The 27,813-nt window shown below is 42.6% G+C and overlaps 1 protein-coding gene across 3 annotated transcripts in view; it reads left to right on the top strand.

The window, feature by feature from the left end:
• The window catches only part of NAV3 (neuron navigator 3), a 1,112,283-nt gene that overhangs the window by 835,117 nt on the left and 249,353 nt on the right, over window positions 1-27,813 (top strand). For all 3 annotated transcript variants that reach the window (XM_085653004.1, XM_085653005.1, XM_085653006.1), the window contains exons 16-18: window positions 10,324-10,812; window positions 18,381-18,422; window positions 20,862-21,022. In XM_085653004.1, the coding sequence (XP_085509130.1) occupies window positions 10,324-10,812; window positions 18,381-18,422; window positions 20,862-21,022 (692 nt within the window). The remainder of the gene's footprint in view (window positions 1-10,323; window positions 10,813-18,380; window positions 18,423-20,861; window positions 21,023-27,813) is intronic.

Raw genomic sequence — 27,813 nt, 5'->3', positions numbered from 1 at the left:
TCACATATATGGACAAGTAGAATCTACTTAGTCAACAGAGTGGGAGGAGTAACGAAACTGCTTGCATCAGTTGAAATAGTCTGACAGTTACATTTAAGACAGGTGCATTCTAGCAGCTACAGGCCTTTCAAATCATACATTGCTATGGCTCAGTGCTGAAGGGGTTAACTATAGTTGGTGACTCAAGCGAAATACAAGGGCAGGCAACAGTGATGACGGGAGAAGCACATGGTGAGCACATGGCTAACTAAAATGGCTGCCATAACCAAAATGACTTCAGCTCATGCTAATAGCGATTTCTGCTAGTAGCCACACCAAGAATATTCCTACAGTGGTAAAACCTGAATTACTGGGAGTCTTCTATCGCCTAAAGACTGAAAATATTGAGTTATTAACAAATCAGCTTTAAAAACCATTTTATCTCTTGGCTTGGTTGGTCTTAGCAAATTCCCAGGAATGTGTGAAAGTTCACCGCTGCAGATCTGCTGGGCACAGGCGACTGCTTGTCTTTACAAAGATTGCTGAATTCCATTAACAGTCCATTATGTAACGTAAGGCGTGATGTATCACAAGGTTTTGCGCATTCATTGTCTATGAGGAAGTGCGTTAATATATGCTGCTTCGGCCACATGTACGAAGCCTTTTTGCATTCACAAAAGGTTCACTTTACTGAATCGGGTCTTTTGCAACCACAACAAATTATGTACGAGATCAGAGTCCATGGGACAGCTCTACAATGATTAGGTGAGTACTTTCAAAACAGAACCCTAACCATCTTGGTTCCTTCAAATCATGTACCATGATGTTAGACAAAGGGGTGCCCCAGGGCTCATTTTTAAGCCCAACACTTTTCAACATATATATTGCCCCTCTGAACCAAGACTGTCAAATCCTTTAGATTTGAAGTACTATCTTATGCAGACAACATGCAGTTGGTCGTCTCCTTTGAAAAAGACTGGTGGCCTTGAGAATTAAGTATTGCTCTAATACCCAAACAGATAGTCAAAAATCTGGGTGTACGACTGGACCAATCCCTTACCATGAAAGAGCAGATTCTGTCTATTGCCAGCACCTACTTCCACATGATGCTCCTGTTGAGGATAGACTTACCTTTCCTTCCTTTTTCAGCGAGAAAACCCTTGTTTCATGCACTTATCATTAGCAGACTGGATTATGGTAATGCCTTACTTGCCTCTGCTGATGAGACATTTGTTATCAAAACTACAGGTGGTTTAAAACACAGCTCCACATCTCATTTGCAGCTTTCCATCTGGTTTTGCCTTCTCACCGCTTTTGAGATCTTTCCATTGGTTGCCTGTCCAGAAAATAATTATTTTTAAAATCGTATGTCTGGGGGCGTGGCTTAGACGGCAATGGATACAGGCGCCTGAATCCAGCGCTCCGCTGAACCTGAGAGCGAGCAACATAAAAGAACTTACATGTGCTGATAAACAAAAAAAAAAGGAACATACCATAGGACGTCGGAACGATCGGGGGAGAAGCTGATCTGCTTATAAGAACCAGCCCGCCAACAAGGAGAAGGAAATCAGGGAAGAAGGAAACTGCCAGTACGAAGGAGAAAGAAGATCCAAGATGGTACTCGCTAACTGAAACCCCACGTAGCCGATACCTGAAGTTTAACCACGCTCGCAGAGAGTCCAGCAGCTCACTCACCTAAGCTCAGTGCTGAGGGACCTCCCGTGTAGTATCACGGAGATGACGGGGGGAGTAGAAGATCGATAATCCGCCAGAGCGAAACTGATACTGATACTGGTGGATGGGGGCCGCCATCTTGAGAGAGACAAACAACTCGGCACGTATCGGGAGTGCAGCTGTGGTGCGACGGGAGTAACAGGGACGCGATCAAGGATCTGCGAAAAAGCGAACGGGGCAACTTAGGGTAAAACGCAAGCACGGTTTTTGCCCAATGTATACCTCCCTGCACGAGATCTAACGAGGTCATAAAGAGTTTTGTGCATGTGCAAAAAAAAGAAAACTAAATCGAAAGTGCACCCTATAGCCGCCGCCTCATATTGTTTGCGCCGCCATCTTAGGTTACGCCAGACAAGCAAATTGTACTGTACAAGCTCCTGGCCAGCGCACGCTCAGCATAACGGGAGGGATTGCGGCATCTTACAGCTTGTGGAAACATACAGCGGAGGGCCAACACAACCTAGCCCAAATAGACCAAAGTGTCTGAGGAGCCTCGCGCAATGGGGGAGATCGGAAAGTAACGTAACAACCGGAGTGAAATTGAAAAGAAAGTCAGCAATAACATACCCCAGCCACTCGGACTGAAAATAATAATAACAAAACCGCCGCATGCTGAATACTGGGAAACGAGCAAGCTAAAGACAAATCCCCATAGCGCCCCATACAAAACCTCACAAATCTCACAGAGTCTGATAGACTCCAACTTTTTCCATCACGGACGAGATAATACCATACTAGCGCGTGCCTAGGTAAAGCGCAACGGCGTTTTATCTCTAAGTAAAGGGCTAAATAAGATATGTCATGGTGAGCATGAGGTGAGCGTTTCAAACTCAGGGGGTTACATAACGTGGAGGAACTAGTACCATCCAAGCTTCAATAATACAATATATAGATCAAGGTGGTCTAAAGAATAACAGCAACCAACTCACTTGCGTAGGCCAGCCAGCTCAAACCCATCATACAGTGCACAGAGTGGTCCAGAGCTCTTTTGGTAGAAGCGCAGACGGCAAGAACGCCAAGCCCAACATCAGCCCTGCGGCTTAGAAAAACTGTGCCGACAACCGAGGAAAGTCAAAAGCGATATTTTAGTGCCAACAAAGGAGGACCACAAGAGAACCAACCATAGAGCGGAAGGTCAGAGGAAGGCTCAGCCTACAGCAGGAGAAGAGAGGGCTGGCAGCTATGGCTGGTAATGACGGGAAACTTACGCAGCAGCCTAAAAAGAATAAGAGGGACACTGGAATCCCCTATCAAACAAAGACCAGACATCAACAGCACGCTGGACATCATTTAAAAAAAACTGGCGGAAGTACATGACCTAGCTAAATCGACCAAGCAAACCACGGATGCTATCCAGCTGGAAATGGCTGCAGTCAGAGCGGGCATACATGCAGCAAACAATAGACTAACAGAAGTAGAACAGAGGGTGAGTGATGTGGAGGATAGCGAGCAAAAGGCAAACAAGGCCTTGCTAGAACTTTCCAAAACCACAGCAATGCTCCGAAGACAAACAGCAGAGTTAGACGACCGCAACAGGAGGGGGAACATCAGAATACTAGGGGTCGCCGAGGGGGAAGAGGAGAAAAGTGGGTCATGCATTGCTTTCATACAGGACATGATCCCTAAACTTACTAACTTAAAGTTTGACCTGCCGTTGGAGCTAGACAAGGTTTACAGAGTTCCAGCCTACAGATTATCAAATATGGCTACACTGCGCCCCATAATATGCAAGCCTCTGAGATTACAGCATACCGAAGCCATCTTTGCAGTGACCAGGAAAAAACAGAATCTGCTGTGGAATGGACAAAAAATCATTCTCACCCAGGACAACTCCAAACACACAGTGGACATAAGGAAACATTTTCTGGCCCAAAGAGACAGTCTAAGGAAGGAAAACATCTTCTTCTCATTCATAGGCCCTATGAAATTCAGAATCACAGACAAGGGCAGAAGGCACATCTTCGAAGACCGCAATGACCTGTCCAGCTATCTACAAGATCTGACTCCGCAAGAAATGGATTTCTCCCAAGCAAGCGCGAACAAGAGGAGAGCCTCGCCAGAACTGGGGGGAAATAAATAACGGTATATCATCTCAAAATTTCTGGCATTGTAGTCTTTTTCCACTACTATGCAAACATCCATCTACCTCACCATCTTCCTCAGACAGGTCGCTACTTCTGTATACTTTTCTACCTCAAGAGCCAGACGGCCGAAACTAACTAGGGGAAGGCCCTGAACTTGGATCATAAAACGGACACAGTGCTTTTGGAGCACTAACAGAGTACGTCCTTGAACAAAACTTTGCAGAGACAAATCATGCTGATAAGATATAAGAGAACAACATAATCACTAATATCCTTTCTAAGATCATTGACGGTGAATAGAGTAGCAGGAGTAGCTTTTGACGCTAAGGCGATTAATGCCACAGATGCATGTGTACACGGTTTCATATTTCATCCCAGGGGAAACGGAGCTGGATCTTTGCTGTCGCACGTCCAGAATTCTAGGTGTAGGATGCGGGGGGGGGGGAGGAGCGAAGGATTTTCTTTGGGGGGGGGTTTTAGTCTTTTTTACGTCATGCTTAGTTTCTACCCTCTGTACCCTTTTCTCTTTTAAACTTTCCACCTACACTTCTGCACGCATTGTGGAGATTGAAACCAGGTCACTGGAGGGAGATGGGGGCGTGGGCACGAAGAAGTTTGAGACAGAAAACACATTCCCAAAGTCCCAGAAAGAGCAGGAGTAATATCATACGGAGAGTGAACATGGCCTTGACTAATCAACCGTTTCCTAGCTTCGTAAAATGACATCTAACCCTAAGAATTCATTAACGTCCAACTTACAGATAGTCTCCCTAAATGTTAAAGGCCTCAATCACCCAGTTAAAAGGAAAAAAATACTTGACTACTTAGCTAAAACTAAAGCGGACATCTTTCTCCTACAGGAGACTAGGCTATCCCTGGACGATGCAGAACGGATTAGGGCGAGATGGGTTGGCCAGATGGCTTGCTTTCCGGCAGTAGGTAAGAAACGAGGAGTAATCACCTTGATAAATTGGAACTCCAAGATAAGTATAGAAGATCATCAATGCGATTTAGAAGATAGAATTCTATTAACACAGCTAAAAAGGGGGGATGAAAACATTCATGTACTCAACATATACGGACCATACACAGATGACTCCGCCTTCTAGGACAGCATCTCGGGTAGGTTGGAGGCACTCTCACAAAATGACCTAACCGTGATGGCAGGTGACTTCAACATGGTGTTAGACTACACTATAGACAGACAATCACAGTGCCATACACTACCCCCGGCGGGCATAAAGTACTCAAAAATGTATGTACCAGATTCAATCTGAAAGACACCTGGCGACTTCAGCACCCGGACATGAGAGATTACACTTTTTACTCTAACCCACACAACTCATACAGCAGAATTGACTACATACTGATCACAGGCACACACACCCACCTAATAGAGCATACGGACATAGCCACGAGAACTATCTCAGACCATTCCTGTATCAGCCTCCTACTAAGTGAACGCCACAACGAGGATCATCCTCGTAGATGGAGATTCAACAGTGATGTGGTGACAGAACAAAGCAACAGAACTAAAATAGAGATGGCCATAAAAGAATACATTAACTTTAATGACACTATGGACACGACCCAAAAACCATGTGGGACGCATAGAAAGCCACAGTTAGGGGGACAATTATGGACATTAAAGGCAAGATGAACAAGAACGCTAAGGCCCAGTTGGACCAACTAGAATCAGACATCCAAATACTAGAGAAAGCACATATCTCAGACTCAAAGAACGTAGGGGTCCTTACAGAACTCACAAAGAAGAAATACGAATTCAACAGAATTCTGAGCGAGAGAGTGGGTCTGTGGATAAACAAATTTAAAGCAATAAACCTATGCGAGGCCAACAAAGTTGGGAAGATCCTGGCATCCTACCTAAAACACAAACAAAGACAGCATACCATCTCCGCAATCACAGACTCACATAACATCACACACACACAACATAAAGAAATTCTACGCACATTTAGTGTATTCTACCAGGAGCTCTCTAATAAAGACCAAACGCTGGACGAAAAGGGCTGCACCAATTACCTTAACAGATTAAACCTCCCAAAAATAACGCCAGAAGACACTCTCACTTTAGGGAAAGAGATTAGTTCAGCCGAAATTGAGATGGCAGTTAAGTCTCTCAAAGCTAATAAGGCACCCGGGCCGGATGGATACACAGCCACCTTCTATAAAGCTTTCATAACCCTGCTTCAGCCAACTATGAAAAAAGTTTTTAACCATTGCGAGGGGACGGATGGTCTCACATACCATGTCCGAAGCAAATATTATAGTTATCCCCAAGGAGGGCAAAAATACCTAGTTCCCCCAAATCTACAGGCCTATCGCCCTAATTAACGTTGATTGCAAGATATATGCAAAAATCCTGGCAGCAAGGCTTAATAAGGTACTTCCACATCTTATAAGCAACACACATGTTGGCTTCCTCAGGACACGCATATCGCACGACAACACCAGACTTTTATGCCACATTATCGACAGAGCGGCCACGTTGAAGATGCCTGCAGTGGCTATCGCACTTGACGCAGAGAAGGCTTTTGATAGGTTATCGTGGCATTTCCTAGAACAGTGCATGCGGGCTTTTAACCTTGGTTGCGCCTTCACAAGGAAAGTTATGGCACTATACGATAATCCTACGGCTCGCATAGTGGTCAACGGGGCTGTCTCTGAGCCCTTTAGGCTCCATAGAGGGACAAGACAAGGTTGCCCCCTGTCCCCCTCACTATTCTTACTAGCACTAGAGCCTCTGATTAAAGACATCGAGACCAATGAAGAGATGAAAGGGTTCGTCATCAATGAGGTCACAATCAAACTAGCAGCATGTGCGGATGACATCCTCGTTGTCACTGAAAGCCCTAAAGCCTCCATCATGGCCCTCATGGATTCCATAAACAAATATTCGGACCATTCTGGCTATAAACTTAACAAAGATAAGTCGGAATGCAAACCTCTTAATTTACACACCACTAGAGACATATTGGGGGATTCGAGTCTCGCTTGGCAAACCAGTTTCATTAAATACCTGGGCATCTACTTTGGCAACGATCTTAAAAACACACTGGAATATAATGAAAAAATGTTGTTGGACAAGATAAAGAAGCTGCTTGAGGGATGGTCGCCAAAATTTATTACGTGGTGGGGGAGGATTGAAACAATCAAAATGATGGTAACACCAACGATCAACTACCTGACTAATATGCTCCCTTTAACTCTCACTGACGACTTCCATCGCAAAATAGATAAGATGTTAAATAACTTCATCTGGCGAGACAAAAAAGCAAGGATTAGCCTTAAAAAACTAAGACTGGCGAAAATTCTGGGCGGATTAAACCTGGCAGATTTTAAGACCTTCCAAATGGCCTTTTTGGCAAAACAGGGTAGTTACTGGATTCTACCAGACCAGGAGTACACACCGGCTTGGCTGAAAGTAGAAAGAACTATGCTAAATAACCTCGATCCATTAGCACTTCTAACAGCCAGTAAACCTAAAACGTTAGAAAACCCTATAATCACAAACACCAGAAATGCCCTACTGAATGTAGACCAGAAGTTGGAACATAGAATAATAAATTAGAGATGGGTATCATTATGGGCAAACAATAAGATAAAATACAAAGGCAAACCGCTCTCTATGAATACGTGGATGAAAACAGGGATTTCCCTTCCCATTCAGCTCGAAGAGGGAGGGAGCCCTACCACTTTCAGCTCGCTTAAAACCAAACACAACTTGGCAGCTTTATAATTTCCTAAAAATCAACACTGCACTGTCCAAAGTGAGACTGTCTAATACCAAGCCTTCAATCATCCACTATATATCCAACCTCAATAAAATAGGTCACCAGGTGTCACACATTTATAGACTTCTAGGACCGAACACATCGAACCTTAACGAGAAGACACGTAATTACTGGGAATCGCAGCTCGGAGGTACACTTAGCGAGAAAGAAACCCAATTACTATGGTTCTCCCCTACACAATGTAAGATAACCCCGGTACTAGCTCAGACAAAATTCTGGACACTACACAAACTACACTGGACCCCAGCGCGCCTGGCGAACCTAGGCTTGAACACAAATGACCAATGCTGGAATTGTAATAGCGGAAGTGGGGATCTGGCTCACCTCTTATATCACTGTCCAAAAGTCAAAACTTACTGGGAGAAGATCTTTGCCTTTCTAAAAGACATGTTAGGGTGTTCCCTTAAAACTGAGTTTGCCACCCTGGTAACAGCCCCTATTAGGACAGAACCAATCACACAACGGGATAGCGACTTGATCTCCTACTACCAGCAGGTGTAAAAAAGGTTCTAAATAAGTCGAAAGACACATCCAAGGTATCGGTTAAGGGCTGGCTCAACTGAGTGACGTACCTTAGAGGTGCAGACGCGATGGCCCTACGAGACTCACCGTGGAGACAGCCCGACAGGGGAATGTGGGCATCCCTGGACAAATATTTAGACCCCTATGAACCTCCATGAAGAAGTCTAGTATAGCGACTTGACTCCAACCTCTCTTGACAATCGCGAGCAAGTTTTTCTCTTCTCTCTCCGCTCTGGTCCCTTCTCTCTGCTCTGGTCCCTTCTTCCCTGTTGCTACCTGTGACCCTTTACTAGAATAGAGGGTGAAGGGCTGCCTATAAGGAAACAGAAATAAACAAACTGTACCTCAAACGATACAACCAACAGGCGCTGCCCTGTAACATCACGCGAGACAAGGTGCATGTTATATGTTTTATGTCTTCTTGTTTAGTTTTTTGATTTTTTGTTTTTGTATATGACAAAATCTCAATAAAAGCTTATTGAAAAAAAAAAAAAATCTTATGTCTTACTCGCAATTCTCTGATGGGGAAAGACCCCAGCTATCTGACAGCAAAGCTCAAATACTATCATCCAGTTAGACTTCTGAGATTCAGTGACAAAACTTTATTTACTGTCCCACGTTTTAGAAGCAGGACCGGATTAGGAACAGCAACCGGCTTTGGCTGATTGCTGCTGACCTTGCCCTGGGAGCAGGATGGGGTGTGGAGGCGGTGGGGTGGTAGGGGTGATAGTAAAAAGCACAGCTCCCGCTTCATTTATAGGGGGCCAATATTGCAGCACAGCTACAAAACCGGCCCCCAGTGACGAAACCACCCTCCAGGGACAAAACCGCCCTCCACGGCCATAAAACTGGACCCCACCCCTCCGGAGAAACGCCTGGTGCCCGCTACAGTCAGTCCGGCCCTGGTTAGGTCTTGAGCATATGGCAGGTCTTTTATGTACCTGGCACCTTTCCACTGGAATGATTTGCCTTAGCATATTTGAAATGTGTACATATCATCTTAAGCTTAGGAAACTTATCAAAAAAGTGTTGTTCTAGCTCAGTAGTCTCCTTTGTGCCTGCAACCAGCCTTAGCTCAGAAATAGCCCCCCTCCGTACGCAATATTAAATACATTTAACATAACACATCAACATGTTAAAAAATGCCTTAGTTAAAATCAATGACAGACATGAGGGTCTGCTGACTTTAGCAGGCCACCATTCTTGCGATGGGTCTGATTTATAGTGTGTTGCACTGTGCAAACGACCTCATTAATATTAATGATGTAGGTTAAGTTGAGAGTTGTGTTTTCGTGAACCAACCTGTTAGTACACATGCAGGTTTGCTAAACCTGAATGGATTCTGTAAGTCTGTGTGCAACTTGGGACCACTTTTACCAATTCTATTCTTAGAACATCTAGCCCTAAGTTATCAAAGTGTGAGTCTAGAAAGATTTTCTAGTGCTGTCAGTGCACTCAGTAGTTTGTCTCTTAATATTGTGTGCTGAAATTTATTTAGTAAGGTGGAAATAATTGTTTCTTACTGCATGACTGGTAGCCAATGTGGCAATGTTTGAGAGTGGATGTTTTTAAAACTAACTTATTCTGATAGATGTTTTTATCAAAATGTGTAGAATGCATAAAAGACTATACTGTTGCTTCTGATATACATATTTTATAGATATTTGTCGAACTGTCACCAGTTTTATAAGCAACGTATACCTGCATCCCTTATCCTGTCCTGCCTCATACCTGTCACAACAAACATGTCTTGATTAAATTACAGATCAATATGTGTCAACTAGGAACCAGCCAATTGTTCCTGATATATGTATAATGTCCAAGATATATTCTAGGTTCAGTTATTGTAGCCCGTTTTGAATTACTAAATGCTTTTAATGCTCAACAGATGAATAGCTCGGTGGTAAAGTAAAGATTGTCGACCATCATTAACTGCTCTCTTTGCCTTCCATATGTGTGTGTTTTTGAAACAAAGTAATGTATAAGGGATCCTATTGGGTAATATTGCATTGCTTATTGTAGAGATCGTTGCCTTCCAGGCATATATATTTCTGTAGATGTTAGTGGCATTGTTGTAATTCAGACCCTTTGTTTACCTGAGTGCACCAACTTTTATATCTGTATTTTTACACTATACTAAATTTACAGGAATTCTTTCTGATTATTAATATACTATTTCCTATTCTCAGGTTGTTTGGTGCCAAGTCAGGTAGTAAGCAATCCTCTGCTGCAAATCCAGAAGGTGCAAAAACATCATCAGCAATGTCCAGCACGAGTGCTACTTTGTCTCGACAGGTTAGCCTTGACTCGCCCTCTTCTGGGACGGGCAGCATGGGCAGTGCTGGCGGCCAGAGTGGAAACAGTAGCCCCCTCTACAGCAAAGCTTCTGAGCTCATAACAGATGTGATCAGTTTAAGTCATTCGTTGGCCTCCAGTCCAGCATCGGTGCACTCCTTCGCATCGGGTGGCCTCGTGTGGGCAGCCAATCTGAGCAGCTCCTCTGCGGGCAGCAAGGATACGCCAAGTTACCAGTCGATGACGAGCCTTCACACAAGCTCGGAATCAATTGACCTCCCCCTCAGCCATCATAGTTCCTTGTCTGGATTGGCCTCAAGTACCCAAGAGGTTCAAAGCATGCTAATGAGGACTGGGAGCGTGAGATCTACTCTCTCAGAAAGGTAAGCATTGATGTCCACTTGCATGATCTTGGCATGTGGCGAAAGCCAAAGATAATTTATATCTGTTGTATCGGGAGAACAGATGCTGATCTTTTTGCATGTATTTACAAAACCAGGACCATAGCCTGTGCCAATTGACGGTTGTCAGCAGCAGCCTAGACTGTACTTCTTAGCCCTTTCATACATTTTCTATTAGACCTGGGTGATTTGTTTACTAATTGGATTTAAAAAATAACATTAGAGTACTTTCAATCGAGCATGAACTACAAATCTTTAGAATGAGCTGTGGCCTTATAAAGAAGGTCTGAGACTTGGACTAAGCATTTTTTGAGTCTCGAACCTTGTTGTACATTTTGTCTACAGAATGGGTGTTTTTAAAATAAAGTCTAATTAGGAGTTTTTAGGACAAGTTAAGTAATGTTATGTGCTGTTAAAATGGACTGGTTTGTTTACATCGTTTGTCATATTTTGTGCTAAATGAAGGGTGGAGACAATGATAAGGTAATGTTCAGATACGGAAGTATCATTTAAAATTCCAAACCAGACACCGAAGTATGCCAATATTGTCAGATGAAAACAAATGGACTGAGTAGGACAGATGGTGTGTTAATCATTGTGAAGATTAGCAGAATAGACGAGCCGAGCAGTACTTGTGCACACCAATGCCAGAAATTAAGTGCCCCAGAAATTAGGAAATACCATTTGTTAGTTGTTTAGAAGATCTCTTTCCTATAAATACTTATTGATTACGCCCACTGGAGGAAAATTAGATGTTACAATGCATGCAATTACAACGCATTTTTAAAAACTACCATTACAACGCATATCATTACACCGCATACCATTATAATACATTTAGGGCAACAAAAAGGTAAGTGTTGGATAGTGTAGGGGTAAAAATTACTATTCCCACTTCAGTGAGTGCAACAGTAGGGAAAGTGTTGGATAGTGTAGGGGTAAAAATTACTATTCCCATGTCCTTCAAAACCCATACCCACCATAGTACTAAAAAAAAATCTCTATTATTTACCTTATGATGCGTTGTAATGGCATGCGTTGTAATTGCATGCATTGTTGTGAAATGCGTTGCAATGGCATGCGATGTAAAGGCAGTTGCGTTGTAACTGTTGTGTTGTAAATGTAGGTTGTTGTAATGACGGCGTTGTAATGGATGTTTTCCCCCACTGGGGGAACTCTTTGGAGACTATCTGACATGGATATGATGGACCATTGTCCCAGAACTGTGGACAATTTGTTCTCTTGCTACTCCCTCATGTAAATAATCCAGCTGTCTGAGATAATTTAAGCTACTGGCTCAGATGTGGCATCCAGATTCTTCAGATGTGGTCAACCTGTGTATCTAGTATGGCGATAGCAACAGAACAATTGTACAACAGCACTTAGACTTCATGGTCACTTACAATATTGTTACCAATGCTAAAATACAACAGCCACTGATAAAGTTGTGTATGGAAAGAGCAAACAAGTAGGAGTAAACAATGTGCTTTCTGTCTTGCCTTGGCTTTGAAATAAGAAAATGAGAATACAACAGTATAAATCATAGTGAGAACATGCACATTTTTGCTTGGACACTCCAATTTGTTGCTGAATGTTTTTGCTGTTTATTTAGACTTTTCACTCTTGGGCACCACTGTCCAGTGCTCAGTATATGTGCTATGACCACTAAAATACGTTGAACCTGACTAATCCATGATTGGCATATTTAACCCTCCTATTAGAGAGTAGAAACAGCACCCATGGCAGAGAAAGTTAAATGTTTCCTTTGTACTGCATTACTGTGTCATCCACTAGTGTGACAAGTAAAATATGTTTCCAGGCTTATCCTTGTAGCCTGACTGCTGCAATTTGAAGCTGCAGTCTGACCTGTTAAAATAATGCTTTTTGATGGGCATCCCCGCCCCCTCCCACAAATATTAGTAAGTAACCTTTATATAACCTTGTGGCCAAGAAGGTTTGGGGCATGGTATTTAAAGGTTGTACATGTGTAAAATTAATGATAACATGTCCCTACAGTGACAAGGCCCTAAAAAATCCGCGGGCCATGCAGGTAAGAGCGGTTGGGTGGGGGAGGATTTCAACGAACTATGATGAGGGAAAATTAATTATTTATTTAATCTTCCCTCGTTAGGGTCCACAGCCCCACCGCTCTTACCTGCACTGGCCGCGGCTGCCCTAAAAACTATTTTCACCGGCAGCAGGCCTAGCTGGCCTTTGTAGAAATCAAAATTACTGATTAAAATACTGATACTGTATCTTGGAATGGGGTCAGCTAGAAAAATGACTAAACCACTATTTTTAATAGTTATAAAAAATCCAATTTAATGATGAAATCAGATTTTTAATAACTATTTAGGAAAATAATTTTAAGGAAATTATCCTTTACCTGCCTGAACTGTCAGCGGGTTAATTAGCATTAGCCCCTGCCAACTCCCAGCTTGTGCTAGACCCAGAAAGACTTTTGAAAGAGGCATGAAATCTGAAATTTGCATTGACAGAGATGACCTCTGAGCTCAGTAGAATTAAAAGGTTCGGGCTGTTGGCATTCTGTTAATGCCACAGTGTCAAATCCTGCCTGACAGGTCTTGTGAGGCACATGTAACACTGTGGCGGACTTGAAAGCAAGAGAACAGGATGTTAAGGCACTTCTTGTGTATCCACTGTCTTGGTGCTGATGGGTCCTGCTTGTGTCCTACCAGACATCTGTCTCTGGGTTTGTTTAGGGTACAGTGCCCGCTACAATTGAATTTTGGTGTGGACATTGGTGATTACCATAGTTCATTTCCCTACACACACCAAGCCTGTGTCCGAAGCGCTTTGCCTTATTAGATTTGCCCTGGCACATTCCACTTTCAACCTGTTGGCTGTAAAGCTAACAGGAACTACTGAAAAAGTAGGTAGGCCAGGGCCTGAGAACAGTTACTTCTTCAGTCAGAGAGGAACTAGGATTTTCATAGGGTATCTCCCACCCACAGTCTTGTAAACCATACAAATCTGTACCCTAACTCAGACTTCTTCAGAAAACTGCTGGACCCTCGAAAAGGATACAAGCAGGACTCAACCTGCTCCACTTGGCATCTGTGACCTGTGAGAAGGACCTGAAGAGGTTGTACCTCCTTCCACTCGAATTCAAGGGCAGCAATATTCCCAAGGATCATAAAGCTAACCCCCTGGGTGGCTCTAGGAACATCAAAAAGCTAGAGTGGGCATTCATATGAAGAATCCCAGATGGCCAGTGGCAACTGGACCTAGACTGGACTTTGCAGTTGTACTCCATCTGAGAGTCTATAAGTGCTTCCTTTCAGGTTCTGGAGGCCTTGAGAGTGTTCTCCTATTGCTGTTTAGGCACTAAAAGAAGTGTGGGAACTTTCTTCAACCTTTTGCTCTAGAGTTTCTAGGGGACGGACCACAAAAAGAAACCGATCACCAGTCCATGGCTTTGGATTAAATGTCAGGGTTCTACCATTTGGAGAAGAGTTTTTCCTCTGTGTTAAGACAGAAAAGTCCTTAGCATGGTGATGGATGTGCACTCCTACCCTAGGTGCCCCAAGGACAACGATGTCTGGATCCCTGGTGCTGGTTTGTGTTGTCTTTGGTGAACACAAATTATGATTGTGCACCTTGACATAGACCTGTCTCATGGATTGCAGTCATATTGGACCAGGACTGGTGCCCACAGTGCTGTTCTCATAGTGGCAAAAAGCTAATGCGTTTGCCAGGAGATAGGAAGAACAAGCCTGGTGGTGGCAGGCTACTGTGTAGTGATCAGTAGGAGTAAACAGACCTTTCTACCTGTGCGGCTTGAGTGAGGCCTACAGACTCACTCATGTAAAGTTCTGCTGCTGTGTGCTTATCTCACCCTTGACCTACTTCAAGTTAGTATTTAGTGCTGTGCATCGCATGGTGTGTGCTCTGTGTGTGTGTGTGTGTGTGTGTGTGTGTGTGTGTGTGTGTGTATGCACCTGTGAATGTTACAATCCATGGAATACTTTGGGTTACATTTTGGGAGACCTAGGTCTGACTGACATAGCAGCGGAAGGAAGCGGAATGCCCCCAGACAGATTTATGGATTGCTGCAGCCTTGATCGCTTTGTGGATGCACACTGGAAGAAGGCGAGCCAGTGTTTTCAGCACACATCAAAGGGTGCTTTTTAGTTTTGTGAGAGGTCACCTGAAAGGGGCCTGGGCAGATCTCAGGAAGGAGAGGTAGCTGATAAGAAATCATAAAGAGTAGGGCTGTAGTGGGGTAAACATTTGATGCACATATCCCTTTACCTTACATCCCGATGTGAATCGCTAGTCAGTCCCCTAGCTGTGTAGCGGAGACTCTCAGATTTGGAGTCTCTCATGCTATAACATACCACTTTCTGAATGAAGGGAAGGGTAGTGGAGTGGGCACTTCAGAAAGAAGCAGACCCCCGGCACAAACGTCAAGGACTTAGGCCCTAAATCACATTTGGTGACCGGAAATGGACTATAAGAAGGGGAAATCAAGGCCCCCCAAATTGTCAACTGTCTTACTGCCAGCCGGGCTGTATGTCTATGGGGAGAAACTCTGCAAGACTTCTGCCTGTGACCAGGACTGGGGGTTGAGGTCTGTCAGTCTCCAAGCTGGATGAGGGGACATTAACCAGGGTAATCCAAGGCTGCCTGCCCCTGGAGCTTCAGTGCCTGCCGACTTGCTTACTTACCAAGACCAATTTGCCCTGTGAGGAAGAAGAGAGCATTTGGAGGGAGTGAGATCCAGTGGGGGAACCTGATGAGTGGATCCTCATAGCGAGGTGTGAGGAGATGAATACTGCACTGGTCAGGTCATCACTTGAGTATCCAAGTGCAGAGGAAAGTCGGCTTCCCCATATGACAGAGGGGGACATCGTGAAGCTAGACATGGTTGCTCCGATCAGGCTTACGTCCATTTGCAGAGCAAAGTCATGGATCCCATATGCTAGAGGGGGCTGCTGTGAAGATTGGATGAATGCTTTGCTGATCCTCCAGTAGCATGTGTGGAGTGAAGTTGGTGACCCCGTATGCCAAAGGGGCCACCGTGACCATTTATGTGCCAGTCGGGCACTAGCCCTATGCAGAGTAAAGTCGGTGACACTGCACGCCAGAGGTGGGCCGCTGTGAAGATTGCATGACTACCGTGCTGATCATGTTGAAGCCCATGTTTGGACATGAAGTCAGCGACCACATATGCAAAAGGGAGGGCGCCATTCAGAGGTATCTACTGGTGTGCTGATTCTTCCCTTGCCCTTGTGCAGAGTAGGGGCAGGTCAGTGACCCTGTATGCTGGAGGGGGCCCAGTGAAGAGGAAGTAAAATTTCCTGGTTCAACCGCCACCAAGAGCAGAGGACATCATGGTGACATGTGTGAGCCCAAGCCCTGACTGAGGATTTGAATCTGAGCAATCTACCTGTGAGAACGATAAGACGAACTTTCCCTCTCACTGGAGGAAGTGCCATGGACACAGAGCCACTGCCCCTGCAGCGCCATGGGTGCTACTCACCATCAGCAGCCACTGCAGCCCTCTACGATGTCGTACAGTGCAATGCTTCCGGGGACTCTGGTAGCGCAACCCTACAGGAATGAGTGAGACTGAGCTTGTTCTGTCGTAAAGCTCTTCGGCGCTAGAACACTTTTCACTTTTGAATAGTCCGAGTGGGACTCCTGAGACTTCGGCTACTAGTGGGGCTTAACCTGAATATCGCCTATAGTGAATGAGAATAACCACTACCATTGGTGAGAGGGAAGTGGGACTCGGAGATCTGCCTAGCGAACATGAGAACCCTGACTTCAGGTGGATTTGTGCACTGTTTATGAATGCTATATTTTACTTTGCATTCATATGTAAATGCTCTTTTTTCCATCAGCGTATTTGACTGGACAATCATTTATTGCTCCTATTGAACATACATTGAGTTGCAAGCCTCTGTTTATCCCTCTGCACCTACTTCTCCCGGAAAAGCTTTGAATAGCTTGACCCACACTCCTCCTGAGAGTCGAGTGCTGAATGGGTACTTGGCACAGTTGCTCATGACCCATAGTAAGTCGGGCCCCGGACATCAGGCATAAAAGGCCTCTACCCCCCATAGTTGGGCTCAGTAGCTCCTGCTTACCCCAAGGTCCTCTGAAAGGTGTTCTGACAGTCAGAAAAACAACAGAGTCCCTTTTCAGAATGGGATTTACCAACTTTTACTAGCTTTCCTTCTTCCAGGATCTATCCGACCCGCACTCCATCCTGGTCCACCTCATATTACTCTTAGGTCCTAGTCTTTCTCAACCTTTGGCTACCATTGCCAAGTTGCACTTTTTGTTGCTATTTCTACTTACAGCTTTAAAATTAATTCTCAGGTTCCCGTTAATGGATTTTTATAGTTTTGCTATTATTTTGCTTTTTAAAATGTTCTTTCTTTTATAAATGGGAGAGCAATTTTCATAGTGTTGTGTTTTCCACTTTTTGGTACTTATAAATGCTTTATGCATTTTGATTAAGTGCAGCCGGTCTTCTCTGGGACATAACTAGCAGGGTTGACCTCAGTTTTAAATCATTGAAACCTTTGACTGAACTGAACAGGACAGTGGTGGACCCCAATCCAGCCCAATAAATAAATCTCTTTCCCACAGTCATGGTATCTGACATCAAGATATCTAGGGAGATTGCGATATCTTCCCTTGAGAAGGCAAAGGACAAGCTGGACATTTAAATAACACTAATGGAAGGAGCCTAGTTTCATATTCAGCAGTAAAGGTAAATAAGCTGCAATGAGAGCTAATTGAAAACTGGTACATCCATTCAACATTTTTATTACAAAGATGACTACTATATCCAACACATCACTTAAGTTGGAGACTCAAGGCCCAGACAACCACTAGTGAACAGAAAGAATTATTAGAGTACATATAACAGAATGTGTGTCAATGGGTAGAGTAATGAAAAATGCAACGCAATAGATGCCTCTAATATTGCAGATGCTCACTCACATGTATACGGCTAGCACAGCGCTAAAGAAAACAACCTGTTGGCTTGGTTTTGCTTATTCCCCCATGTACTGCAAGCAGCATTGTGGCTACTAGACTGGCTAATATCATCTGCAGAGATGAAAACTGTGACTCCAACTGCATGTAGGGCACTCCTGACCTGGAGAAAGAATTGTCCAGTGTAAGGTGGGCAAAGACAGTCTACAGTAAGATTCAGAATACAGCACTGTGCAGTGCTATGAAGTTGATTTCACAAGAGCTCATGGCTGGAATGCCTATGATGGCCCTCTTATGGACTTGATCATTGCTAAATTATGTTTAGCAACATAAATGGATGTTATGTAAGTATTCTGATCATACATAATAGAATTTTTTTATCTAAATTACTGCATTCTCTTTTACTAAAGGTGGAGTTTCACTGGCCTGTGTGCAAACTATCTAGACATTGTTTAGTTCGAATGTTTTTGAGATGCATAAGTATTTGTGCTGCTAGATACTGTAACTACATTCCTTCATATTATTGAATAATTCTCTTTACTGTGTGGTCTTAGATGATATCTTTGTTTTGACAGTTTTCGTCTTGACAGAAATACACTGCCCAAAAAGGGACTGAGGTAGACATTAAGGTTTTTTCAGCATTACTGCCGCTATTGCTTTGCTTGAAATGTAAATCTTTATTTACTGTCACTTCCCCTGTCGCCCCTTTCCACTTCAACAAAATAATTTGGCTCAGTCTTCCTGCTCCAGCAGAGTCCCAGAATGAGTGAAAATACCTCACAAGTAACCAGGAAGAGTATACTGCATGAGCTTCAGCACTTGCGTTGTGATTACGGCTGGTTAAAGAGTTATGCCTCTGCCCTCTAATCTACCACATCAGGATCTTTAATATATCCATCTTTTTGCTCAGGGCCTTGCTTTGCTTTTCAGTATAGACATTAAATCACCAAAAGGGATAAGGAGAGAAGTAACAGCAAATCAGAATGGTGGGAGAGAAGGTGATTGGCCTTGTTTTCCACTTTTTCTAGCCTCCAGTTCATCAGAAAGAAGAGAAGGAAAGGCTGCTTTTGTTCCTTTGTCGATATTAATGAACTTTGAGGGAATTTTGCACCTTTGACTTCAGGGAAAGACCCCTATTGCTTCTATTTTGAATGTTTACTGTAAATCATGCTGAATTATAAAGTAGTTTCTGTTCATGCCACTTGCCCTCGGCTGCTTGCCAACCAACTAAGGAGAATGAAACAACCTAAAGGGCATAGCAGACACTGTCCATCTGTAATGTTAAGACATTTTAACACTCGTTAATCCACCTTCAAGCAATAGACCTGAAAACACAGAATTATTCACTTATCCAACTCCTCCAGACCAAAATGCCCATAGACAGCCTTCACATGTGGCTGTCTAGATCTAGAGTACTGTCAGCACATACATTTTTCTCAATTGTCATCTCAGCTTAATAGCGGCCGAGGGCTATATCTACCCACGTAGTGGTTTCCCCAGCATCATCAGTCTAGTCTGCACATCTTTTCCAGCTGTTCCTTAGTCACAGCCTTGGAAGTCCATATCATCACATGTAGTAGGGGTTGTTATCACCTGTCCCTGCACCCACCTCACCCGTGCCACTCAAACCTCTTTTGTCAACATGTCATCAGTTACTGCTTAGAGGGATCCCATCGGAGATGGCTTTGGCATTTGCCTGCACCAGCGTTCACTCATGCTATCAAACGAAGCACATGTGGCCCCCAAAGCAAAGAGTCTCCTGATCCTCTAAAATAAGCCCAGCTCACCACGACTTAAGCAGACCAGGATAGTTCAACATTGTAAGGTTGGCCTAGGCCTGCCCGAGCTCCAGGCATCTATAGAAGGCAGATAATATGAACAAGTGGATTGTGGGATGAATAAGTCCTCTGTGTTGACTCCGGCTGTGGGAGGGCCTGGAGGGAGGATTTGCAAGCAGGAGGAGTCAAAGAAAGAGAGGTTTACTTAGTTCATTGGTTTAGGTAGTCTCTGCTGCATTACAAACTCCTCTTATTAGTGTCTCAGCATGGGACAAGGGAGGGGGTCGAGGAGTTCATGAAATCGCTTTGTGTGATGTGAGGAGGTTCTGCAAAAATTGAATCGCTTCAGCTCAACTGGAATTCCAGTATTGAGATTCAGAGTCAGCCAGTAATGTTAGTTAAATGCAAGACCTGGACCCCCCTCCCCCATTCTTCATTGTGTAGAAAGGTTTTTAGAACAATGACTTCAAATGGAAAGCAGAGATCCTAAAACCCTCACGCATACTTTGATTATAAAATGCATGTTAATGCGCGCCCTTTCTTCTTCTGCTCGGGGTTATACCATGTGACATGTTTCTTTTCTGAATTTGCAATCTCATAAAGCTCATACTTATATCTGCTTTCTTGCCCATCTATGCTACTGCCTTGATAACTTGCTTATCATTCTGTATGAAAAGGTGAAATTATTAATACTTTGTACTTTCTCATTATTGCACTTACATCATGGATTATACATTGCCACATTTTACCAAGATCTGTACACTGACTAAAATTACTAGCATGTGATTTTTATAAACAAGTTTAGTTGAAATGTAGTATTTTTAACCAGGTATATTCATAGTTAATTTGAGAAATATCTACATATTGCTACAATATAACGTTTCAATTTTATTCTCATATTTATCAACAATTTGTAAACAATGCACGTAGAAGTGCAGTCTAATTAAAGCCCCTTAGAAGCTGTTACATAGCACTATTTCCATCATACTGAATCATGTCAGCTTTTTAATTTATCTCTTTACTGCTTCTTTGGCTGCATGCAGTACCAAATATGCTATTTTCATGATGGACTAGGGAAGTGTGACTCAGATAAGACATTCAGAATTCATAGCAACTTAATTAATTTCAAATCTGACTGCTTAGCTAGAAAATGTATAGGCTAGATCCAAATTAACAAAATAAACGTATACAGAAATGTTTTCGTGTATCCAGTCAACCTATGTGGATTTGGATGCCAATCTGTTTTTCATGGTAAACATTTAAAATATCGTTTCACAGATACACCCCACCCTCTCGACAACCAAATCATGAAGAAGGCAAGGAATGGCTGCGCTCCCATTCCACTGGAGGTCTACAAGACACTGGCAACCAGTCCCCCCTTGTTTCTCCTACCACAATGTCATCTTCTGCATCTGGAAAGTATAACTTTTCAAACTTGGGTGAGTCTTCTCGACCTTTTTTCCCAAAGCATCAGTCATATTTGGAGTTCATAGCTTCATATCTGATCCAAAATTACAAACATGACAGAAAAAAAGACGAAAAATCTGAAGAATGTGTGCATGAAAGACTAGGTTTTTAGCACTGAAGGTGTCTCAAAATATTCAAACCAGGCACTTCCTTCTGTGGACATGGTGCATTTAAGCAATGTTATGTAAGGAGAGGGCACTTCCTGGTAGTCATTGACCAGGACAGAGTTAGAAGGCCAAATAAAACGCTGATGTCCCTTCTTCTCCCCAATCTCTAACTACCTGGGAGTGCCCTCCCCCTTAGACAATATTGATATTGTATATCAGACCCCTAATGTTGATAATAAACAGGTAACATTAAATGTTTGTCAGAGTGTACATTGTCATGGGACTATTTAGAGGTGAAGAAGCATGCTTGTTGGACTTTGCTTTTTGTAAATATGTTCTGCATGTGTGTGCCTTTGAAATGTATTGCAGAGAATTCTTGGCTTTGAGGAGCACTCAATGTAACATAAAGAAAGCGTGTATACAGTTTCTGCAATAATGTAAATCATTTATTGGTTTTCATACTAATTTTAGGAATTGCTTTGAGTTACAAGATGATTTCACCCGCTAATAAATCTGCTGGAGTATCAGAGAAAACAGGTCTATCATGATTTTCTCATGAAAATTATAGCAAGTGTTCCAGAGGTTAAAATGAGATCATTCACAATGTGTTGTCTATAAATTCTTCCTCTTGCATTTGAAAAAATATCTGCCATACTGATGGTAACAAAGTCACCCACTTCAATGAATAATGACACCAGATAGCCGTAATGATACCCAGTCGACGCAGGGAACATTCGCTCCAAGGAATTACCCTATAGATGTCCATTTTACATTAGAAGAGATTAACCGAGCAATTAAGGCTAGCTAGGGAGGGAAAGCACCTCGTCCCAATGGTGTCCCTGTAGATCTTTCTAAAGCCAATTTGCCTCTATAGGGCCCACTCAAGTGATAATAGTATGCTGTTCTTCACGTTTTATTACAACATGGTCAGAATCATTATTGGTGCTGATCTTTAAGAAATAAGATCGCCAGAATTCTGTTTGTTACTGGCCAATATCACTGCTCAATTCCCTGGTCAAGGTGGTGGGGCATATTGTACTTAATAGACTTCAGGACTGGGCTGAAGATAACAACGTCCTATCTGAGTTACAGTTCGGCTTTCACCCAGGACTAGGTACAGTCGAACAGGGATTAAACGGAATCATCTTAATTGGGAAGTATACGTTGGCCTAACAGGGAAGATTATATCTTGTGTTTGTAGATTTAACTGCAGCTATTGACTGCGTAGAACAAAATAAACTATGGAATATCTTGGCTGATATGGGATTGGAAGCTCCACTTTGTGAGACAGCTTTATTCTGGCTCGAAAGCAAGTGTCCTTTATGGGCCAAGGGGCAAATGCACTTCATCATTCAATGAGGAAGGGGGGGGGTAAGACAGGGCTGCATCCTGGTACCTTTTTTATTTACACTTTATACCAATGGATTGGGACAAGCACTGGTGGCTCAGTGCTAGGACCTACCACAAATTGATAATCGCCTTATACCTGCCCTTCTCTATGCGGTTGATGCCGTGCTGATGGCCCGCACGCAACTGGGGCTCCAATGGATGTTGTCAAGCTTGCTGTGTATATGCAGAATCTGGGACTTAGGTTTAATATTTCGGACACTTTGATTATGAAGTGTGGGAGAGGTAGCACACACAAAGTGCAGAGACATTTACAGGGGTGTGGAATTTATTAAAATATCTACTTGTCCATGGGGCAGGTTGCTTCATAAATCTACTTGTCCTGTAACAAAATCGACTTGTTCCTTTGCTGCCATGTAGTTTGGCGACAAATTATGGCAACAATCTCATTATATAAGAGCTCTTGTATAGCCTCTCTGATTATGCCAGGGCTCATACCATGGTAGTGTTTGAATACTAGCAATCCCTTTATGTTGCTACGTTTCCCCAGATCTACATACTGGGACTGAAGGTAGTGGTACACAATAGTTCCAGGGTTGGAATGTCCTTTTGAGTCTGTGCAAACCTACTAACTTGCATGTTTTAAGGGTTTTCAACAACTTTTCTCTAATCTTTTCCAATACTGAGAAATGTTGGAAAGTTACTCCTGACAATGGCAGACGTAAACCCTCTTCCAAAGTTTTGGGAAAAAGTGGTTGGAGGGAAAATAAACTTGCAAACACTCAGGTTTACATGCATATTTGCTCATGCTAAAATGCAGTTCGCACATATTTTCTAGAGTACTATTTCTTGCCCTACTGCTGTAAATTCTTGTGAATTCACGAAAGCAATATAGCTGCCATTAATGCAAGGACATATTCCAAGGGTGCACTTTTGAGATTTCCTTTAATAATTGGGCCCCTAATTTGGTCTGGCGTTAACCATGACCTTTTGTGTTTATTAAAATTCACTCTCTCTCTATTGGCTGGCTTCAGGGTGAGTGACAGCATTCTGCTCATTCACACGGAGCATATCCACACACAAAGTAGTTTTGTTCAGTGCCAGTAACTAATGTGGCAGTGTGTTATTTTTTGAGACCAAAAACTATTTTTTGCTTTTGCCAATGTTTGTTATAATGTTGAGGGTCCGGCAGCTCTCACATCAATAAGGTTTTACAAAAACCATGCCAAAACAAGTTACGCATTGCCAAAACTAAAAAGCTGACCACCATTTCAGACCTATTGGCTTTTCCAATGCTTGTTTATTTTTATGTTTCCCAAAATATTATTGAAACTGGTTACACTGATTTTCTATTATGAATATTTTGGGAAAATACTGGCATGCATCAACACATTTTACTAAATGATGCTGCAAAGAAATGGTACCTGAAATTTTACAGTAGTTTAGCACAAATGTATTTTTCCTACTTTCTTTTTTTAGAAACATTTTATATTGAAAACAAAGAATCATTAATCTTGCCTTCAAGCTTCTGCAAATATTTGCATCTAATTAGAGCATTCTGGGAGCATTTTGCATAGCCTCATATTACTAAACTTTGAAACCGTGTGTGCACATTTGTATACTGGAACCACTGTCAGTAGCGCAGTCAAAACTTACATTTACTGAGAGCACTCACCATAATAATAAAGGCTTTCAATTAATGAACCATAAATACAAGTTTGAGCAGCATTAACATATGTACACAAATATTAACTTAACTGCAGGCAGAGCCCTTCCCTGATCCTTAATGTGGTACTGCAAACTGGCAGCCAAAGGGTTTCTGCTGCAGGAGGTCGGGCCTGCTTGTCCCAAGGACAAAATGCACATTAAAACTTGTTGCCCTTGACCCCAAACAATATGTCCTGGGCGTCGGGATATAGAAATTCCACATTTCTGCATTAATATAGATAACAATAATTTTTAATTTAAAAAGACATTCCCCTACTTTTGTATCCTTTTTGACCAGAAGGGGTCATGGTCCCAGGCAGTTAAAGCAAGGAAGCTTTTATTTTTTTAAAGTATGACTGCCTTAGCTAATTGGGAAAGGAAACCGGGTAAAAGACCACCCGTAGAGCTGTTAAACATATATAAGTCAAAATGTGTCTCCATTGCTATATACAGTGCAGGCATGTGGGGCTTTTTAACCCCTTCGATGCGCATGACGGAGCGGTTCCGTCATGCGCATCGGTTGCGCTGTGCGGATGATGGAACCGCTCCGTCATGGCCCTGCCCGCGCACGAACCCTTCAGCACAGCGCGGTAATCCGCGCCGCGCTGAAGGGGTTAAGATTCCTTTTGGCAGTCCCAGGCAGTACGTCTACTTACAGATGCCACTCAGAATTGGGGTTACCTTACATAACGGACTTAATAAAAATCTAACCAGTCCTTTTGTGGCACAGGATCTGGACCTCCACAAAAACCAGTTTTAACAGGGACAATATAAGAGACTGTGTCAAGCTTCAACAGGTCTTCAATATCCCATGGTTGAAATAGATAAGACTTTATGAGCGACCAGGGAGACTCAGAATACTATGAAGATCCAGGCTCTATAATTGCTGTTACTGTTGGAGACAAGTAGACTTTCCACAGATATTGATACCAACCAAATGATACTGACTACTTATGCCATTCAGCCGTATCTTAAGAATATTGTAGGTGTGCAGGACAGATCTGTCCTGACACATTTTAGGCTTGGTATCTTCCATCGATCAATAACTTTCCCTGTAACTAACGATTGGTCAAAATCATTAAGTAAATGTTCATGTGACGTTCTTTCTCAGCACAAAGTACAAAGAAGGAAGTGGATCTTGCCAATTTTAAGGCTGATCAGTCTTAGACAATGCCGCCCTGCATTTTTATTTTTACAATTTTTAGATAATGAACATTTTACAAGGTCTGTGGTATACTTTTTAAAGAATGTAATTAGCTGTAGAAAAACTATTTTATTATGAAATCTTTTATCATGTTTGTACCTAGGCGCAGCAAAAGCTTTGAATTTTGTGAAGTTAACTGTATTTGAATAATATTATCATATAACTTCTTCAGATTTGGAAAATATTACGTGATTTTATTGTATTTGCTTTTATGATTTTCTTGTAAGAAATTGAATATAGCTAATTATAATTGACACTAACTTGCTAGGCTGAACTTCAAAGGCTCTAAACAAACCTGAGCTCAACCCCTGGTAGCTATTGCACCGAGCAGATAGTTAACTTGAGTGAAAAGTGTTAAATCAGTACCAAGAAGGTTATAAAGTCAAAATACAAACAATACAAATCCCAAACCGAATTAGAAAAACAATATAACATTTCATAAACACAATGACACTAAAAGACACAAATCCAATAAGGGGAATTGGAGATTAAAATTTTAAAGTTTGGAGTAAAGTATAGCTAAAAAGCATTAAGAATGAATGACAGCCTATGGAAGCAGTAGCGTGGGACAATGGTGGTATTTCAGGCCGACCGCTATAGAATGTGGGTCAGATACACCAAGCAGGTTCATCCTGGTCAAAGATTTAACCCTTTAACTTTCTTTTTATGGAGCTCAAAATGCTCTAGTGGAACAAGCATAAAGCTGTGTCCTAGGATAGTTTATTAAAATCAGACACCTTTGCACCAAGGTCCCCCTGACTTCTCTGGAGGCCTTGGACATGAAAAAAAATTCTAAGTACCACATTTATTGATTTTTGGAGTAGCTCCTCTGAGTCACTTCTGAGGCTTCCAGAACCTCACATAAAGCATTTGCAGACCAGAACTCACTCCAGCAGAGGCCACCAGCAATATCCATGTGTATTTGGTCAGCTGCTCACTTCAGGCAAAAGGCCTTTTGCAGCTTGTTGTGTTCCTGTAGCCACACAGTAGGCCAGCCAACAAGCCCTTGGAGACGACATTTTTGTCCTTGGTACAAGAGGGAGCATGTCCAATCTTTCAGTGCTCCTCTCAGGTCACAGCAAGCAGGCTCCACTCCTCTTCTGTTCTTCAGTTCCAGAAAGTGTTCAAAGAATGGTTCCCTGAGGTGCCACATTTATGTTTGGCACTTGCTGACAGTGGATTGTGCCACCTGGGTGTTCCCTAACCAATGGGTAGAAATTTCCCCGGGGGCAACCATACCCACTTTTGCAGCTATTCCTGTCTGCCCTACTGCAAACAATCCCACAGTGTATATTAGTCCTAAAATTTTGGATGGAGAAAACCTTTCTCCCTTTTGTAGAACCTGCATGCCCACATTGATAGGTGGTCATGAAAACGAGTATTCCCCTTTTCTGGGGTCATGCAAAACAAGTGTTGGGGAGTCGCTTCCCTCCCACTTGGTTTGGTGCCTGCCCACCTGGGGGACAAAGAATTGCCTTCTCCAGGTTGCACCTTATATTTACTTATAACTGGCCTTCCTGCAAGGGGAAGAAAAACACTTCTCCATACCTAGGCCAATGTTCCTGCTCTGGGAGCAGTTTTCACACCTCATTAAGGCAAAGTCCAGGCTTGGAAGACGCTGAAGCTCTAATGCAAATAACATCCAGGAGATTCAGGGAGGAAAAATGCATCTTTCTAAATGTTACTTTTACCAAGTGTGCATTAAAAATCTAACTTTACAAATGAATCTGACCTTTAATAAGTATGAAGAATAGTCTTCTAATGACTTTTGTAGCTGTTACAAATTAAAGTTTATAATTTGTACTTTAAAGATTTCTAAGTTTCAGATATAGCCCTGCCAGTGAAAATAGCTTTTGAGGTCTAGTCTCTGGAGAGATATGCCTATTTTAATTTTGCACATTTTCCATTTTTAAATGTCACCACTTTACCTTCCAAGCAACCAAGTGTACCTAGGGATGACATTAATATTTAAAAGCAGCAGGGATTCTTGTCTCACCAAAAAGGGTTATTTTCACTGCAGGTTTATCAAGCTTCCAATATTCAGCTATGCATGGTTGGTCTGGATCCATATTTTACAGGCCAGGCCTTTGTATGGCAGATGCTGCAGCCCACAGGTAGCATTTATTTTACAGGGCTTACGTGCATTTCCTAGACTATATACTAGGGATTCAGAGGCAAGTTAAATATGTAAATCAGTGGTAACCCAATTTAACTATGCTTAACGAGACATTGCAGACACTTCACTTCTGTTTAGCAGGGGCAAAGTTCACAGAGTTAAAAAAACACAGCAAAAAGGAGTCCAATAGAAAGCAAAAAATCTGGATTGGCCATGTAGAAAATGTGACTTTGCTACACTGATAAAATAGGTACTTGTAACAACTGCAGCAGCAGCCCATCA

This window comes from Triturus cristatus, chromosome 4_1 (genome assembly GCF_964204655.1).
Source record: "Triturus cristatus chromosome 4_1, aTriCri1.1, whole genome shotgun sequence".
Lineage (NCBI taxonomy): Eukaryota > Metazoa > Chordata > Amphibia > Caudata > Salamandridae > Triturus > Triturus cristatus.
The sequence above is the reverse complement of the archived record's forward strand: the minus strand, read 5'-3'. Positions and strand labels throughout refer to the sequence as shown.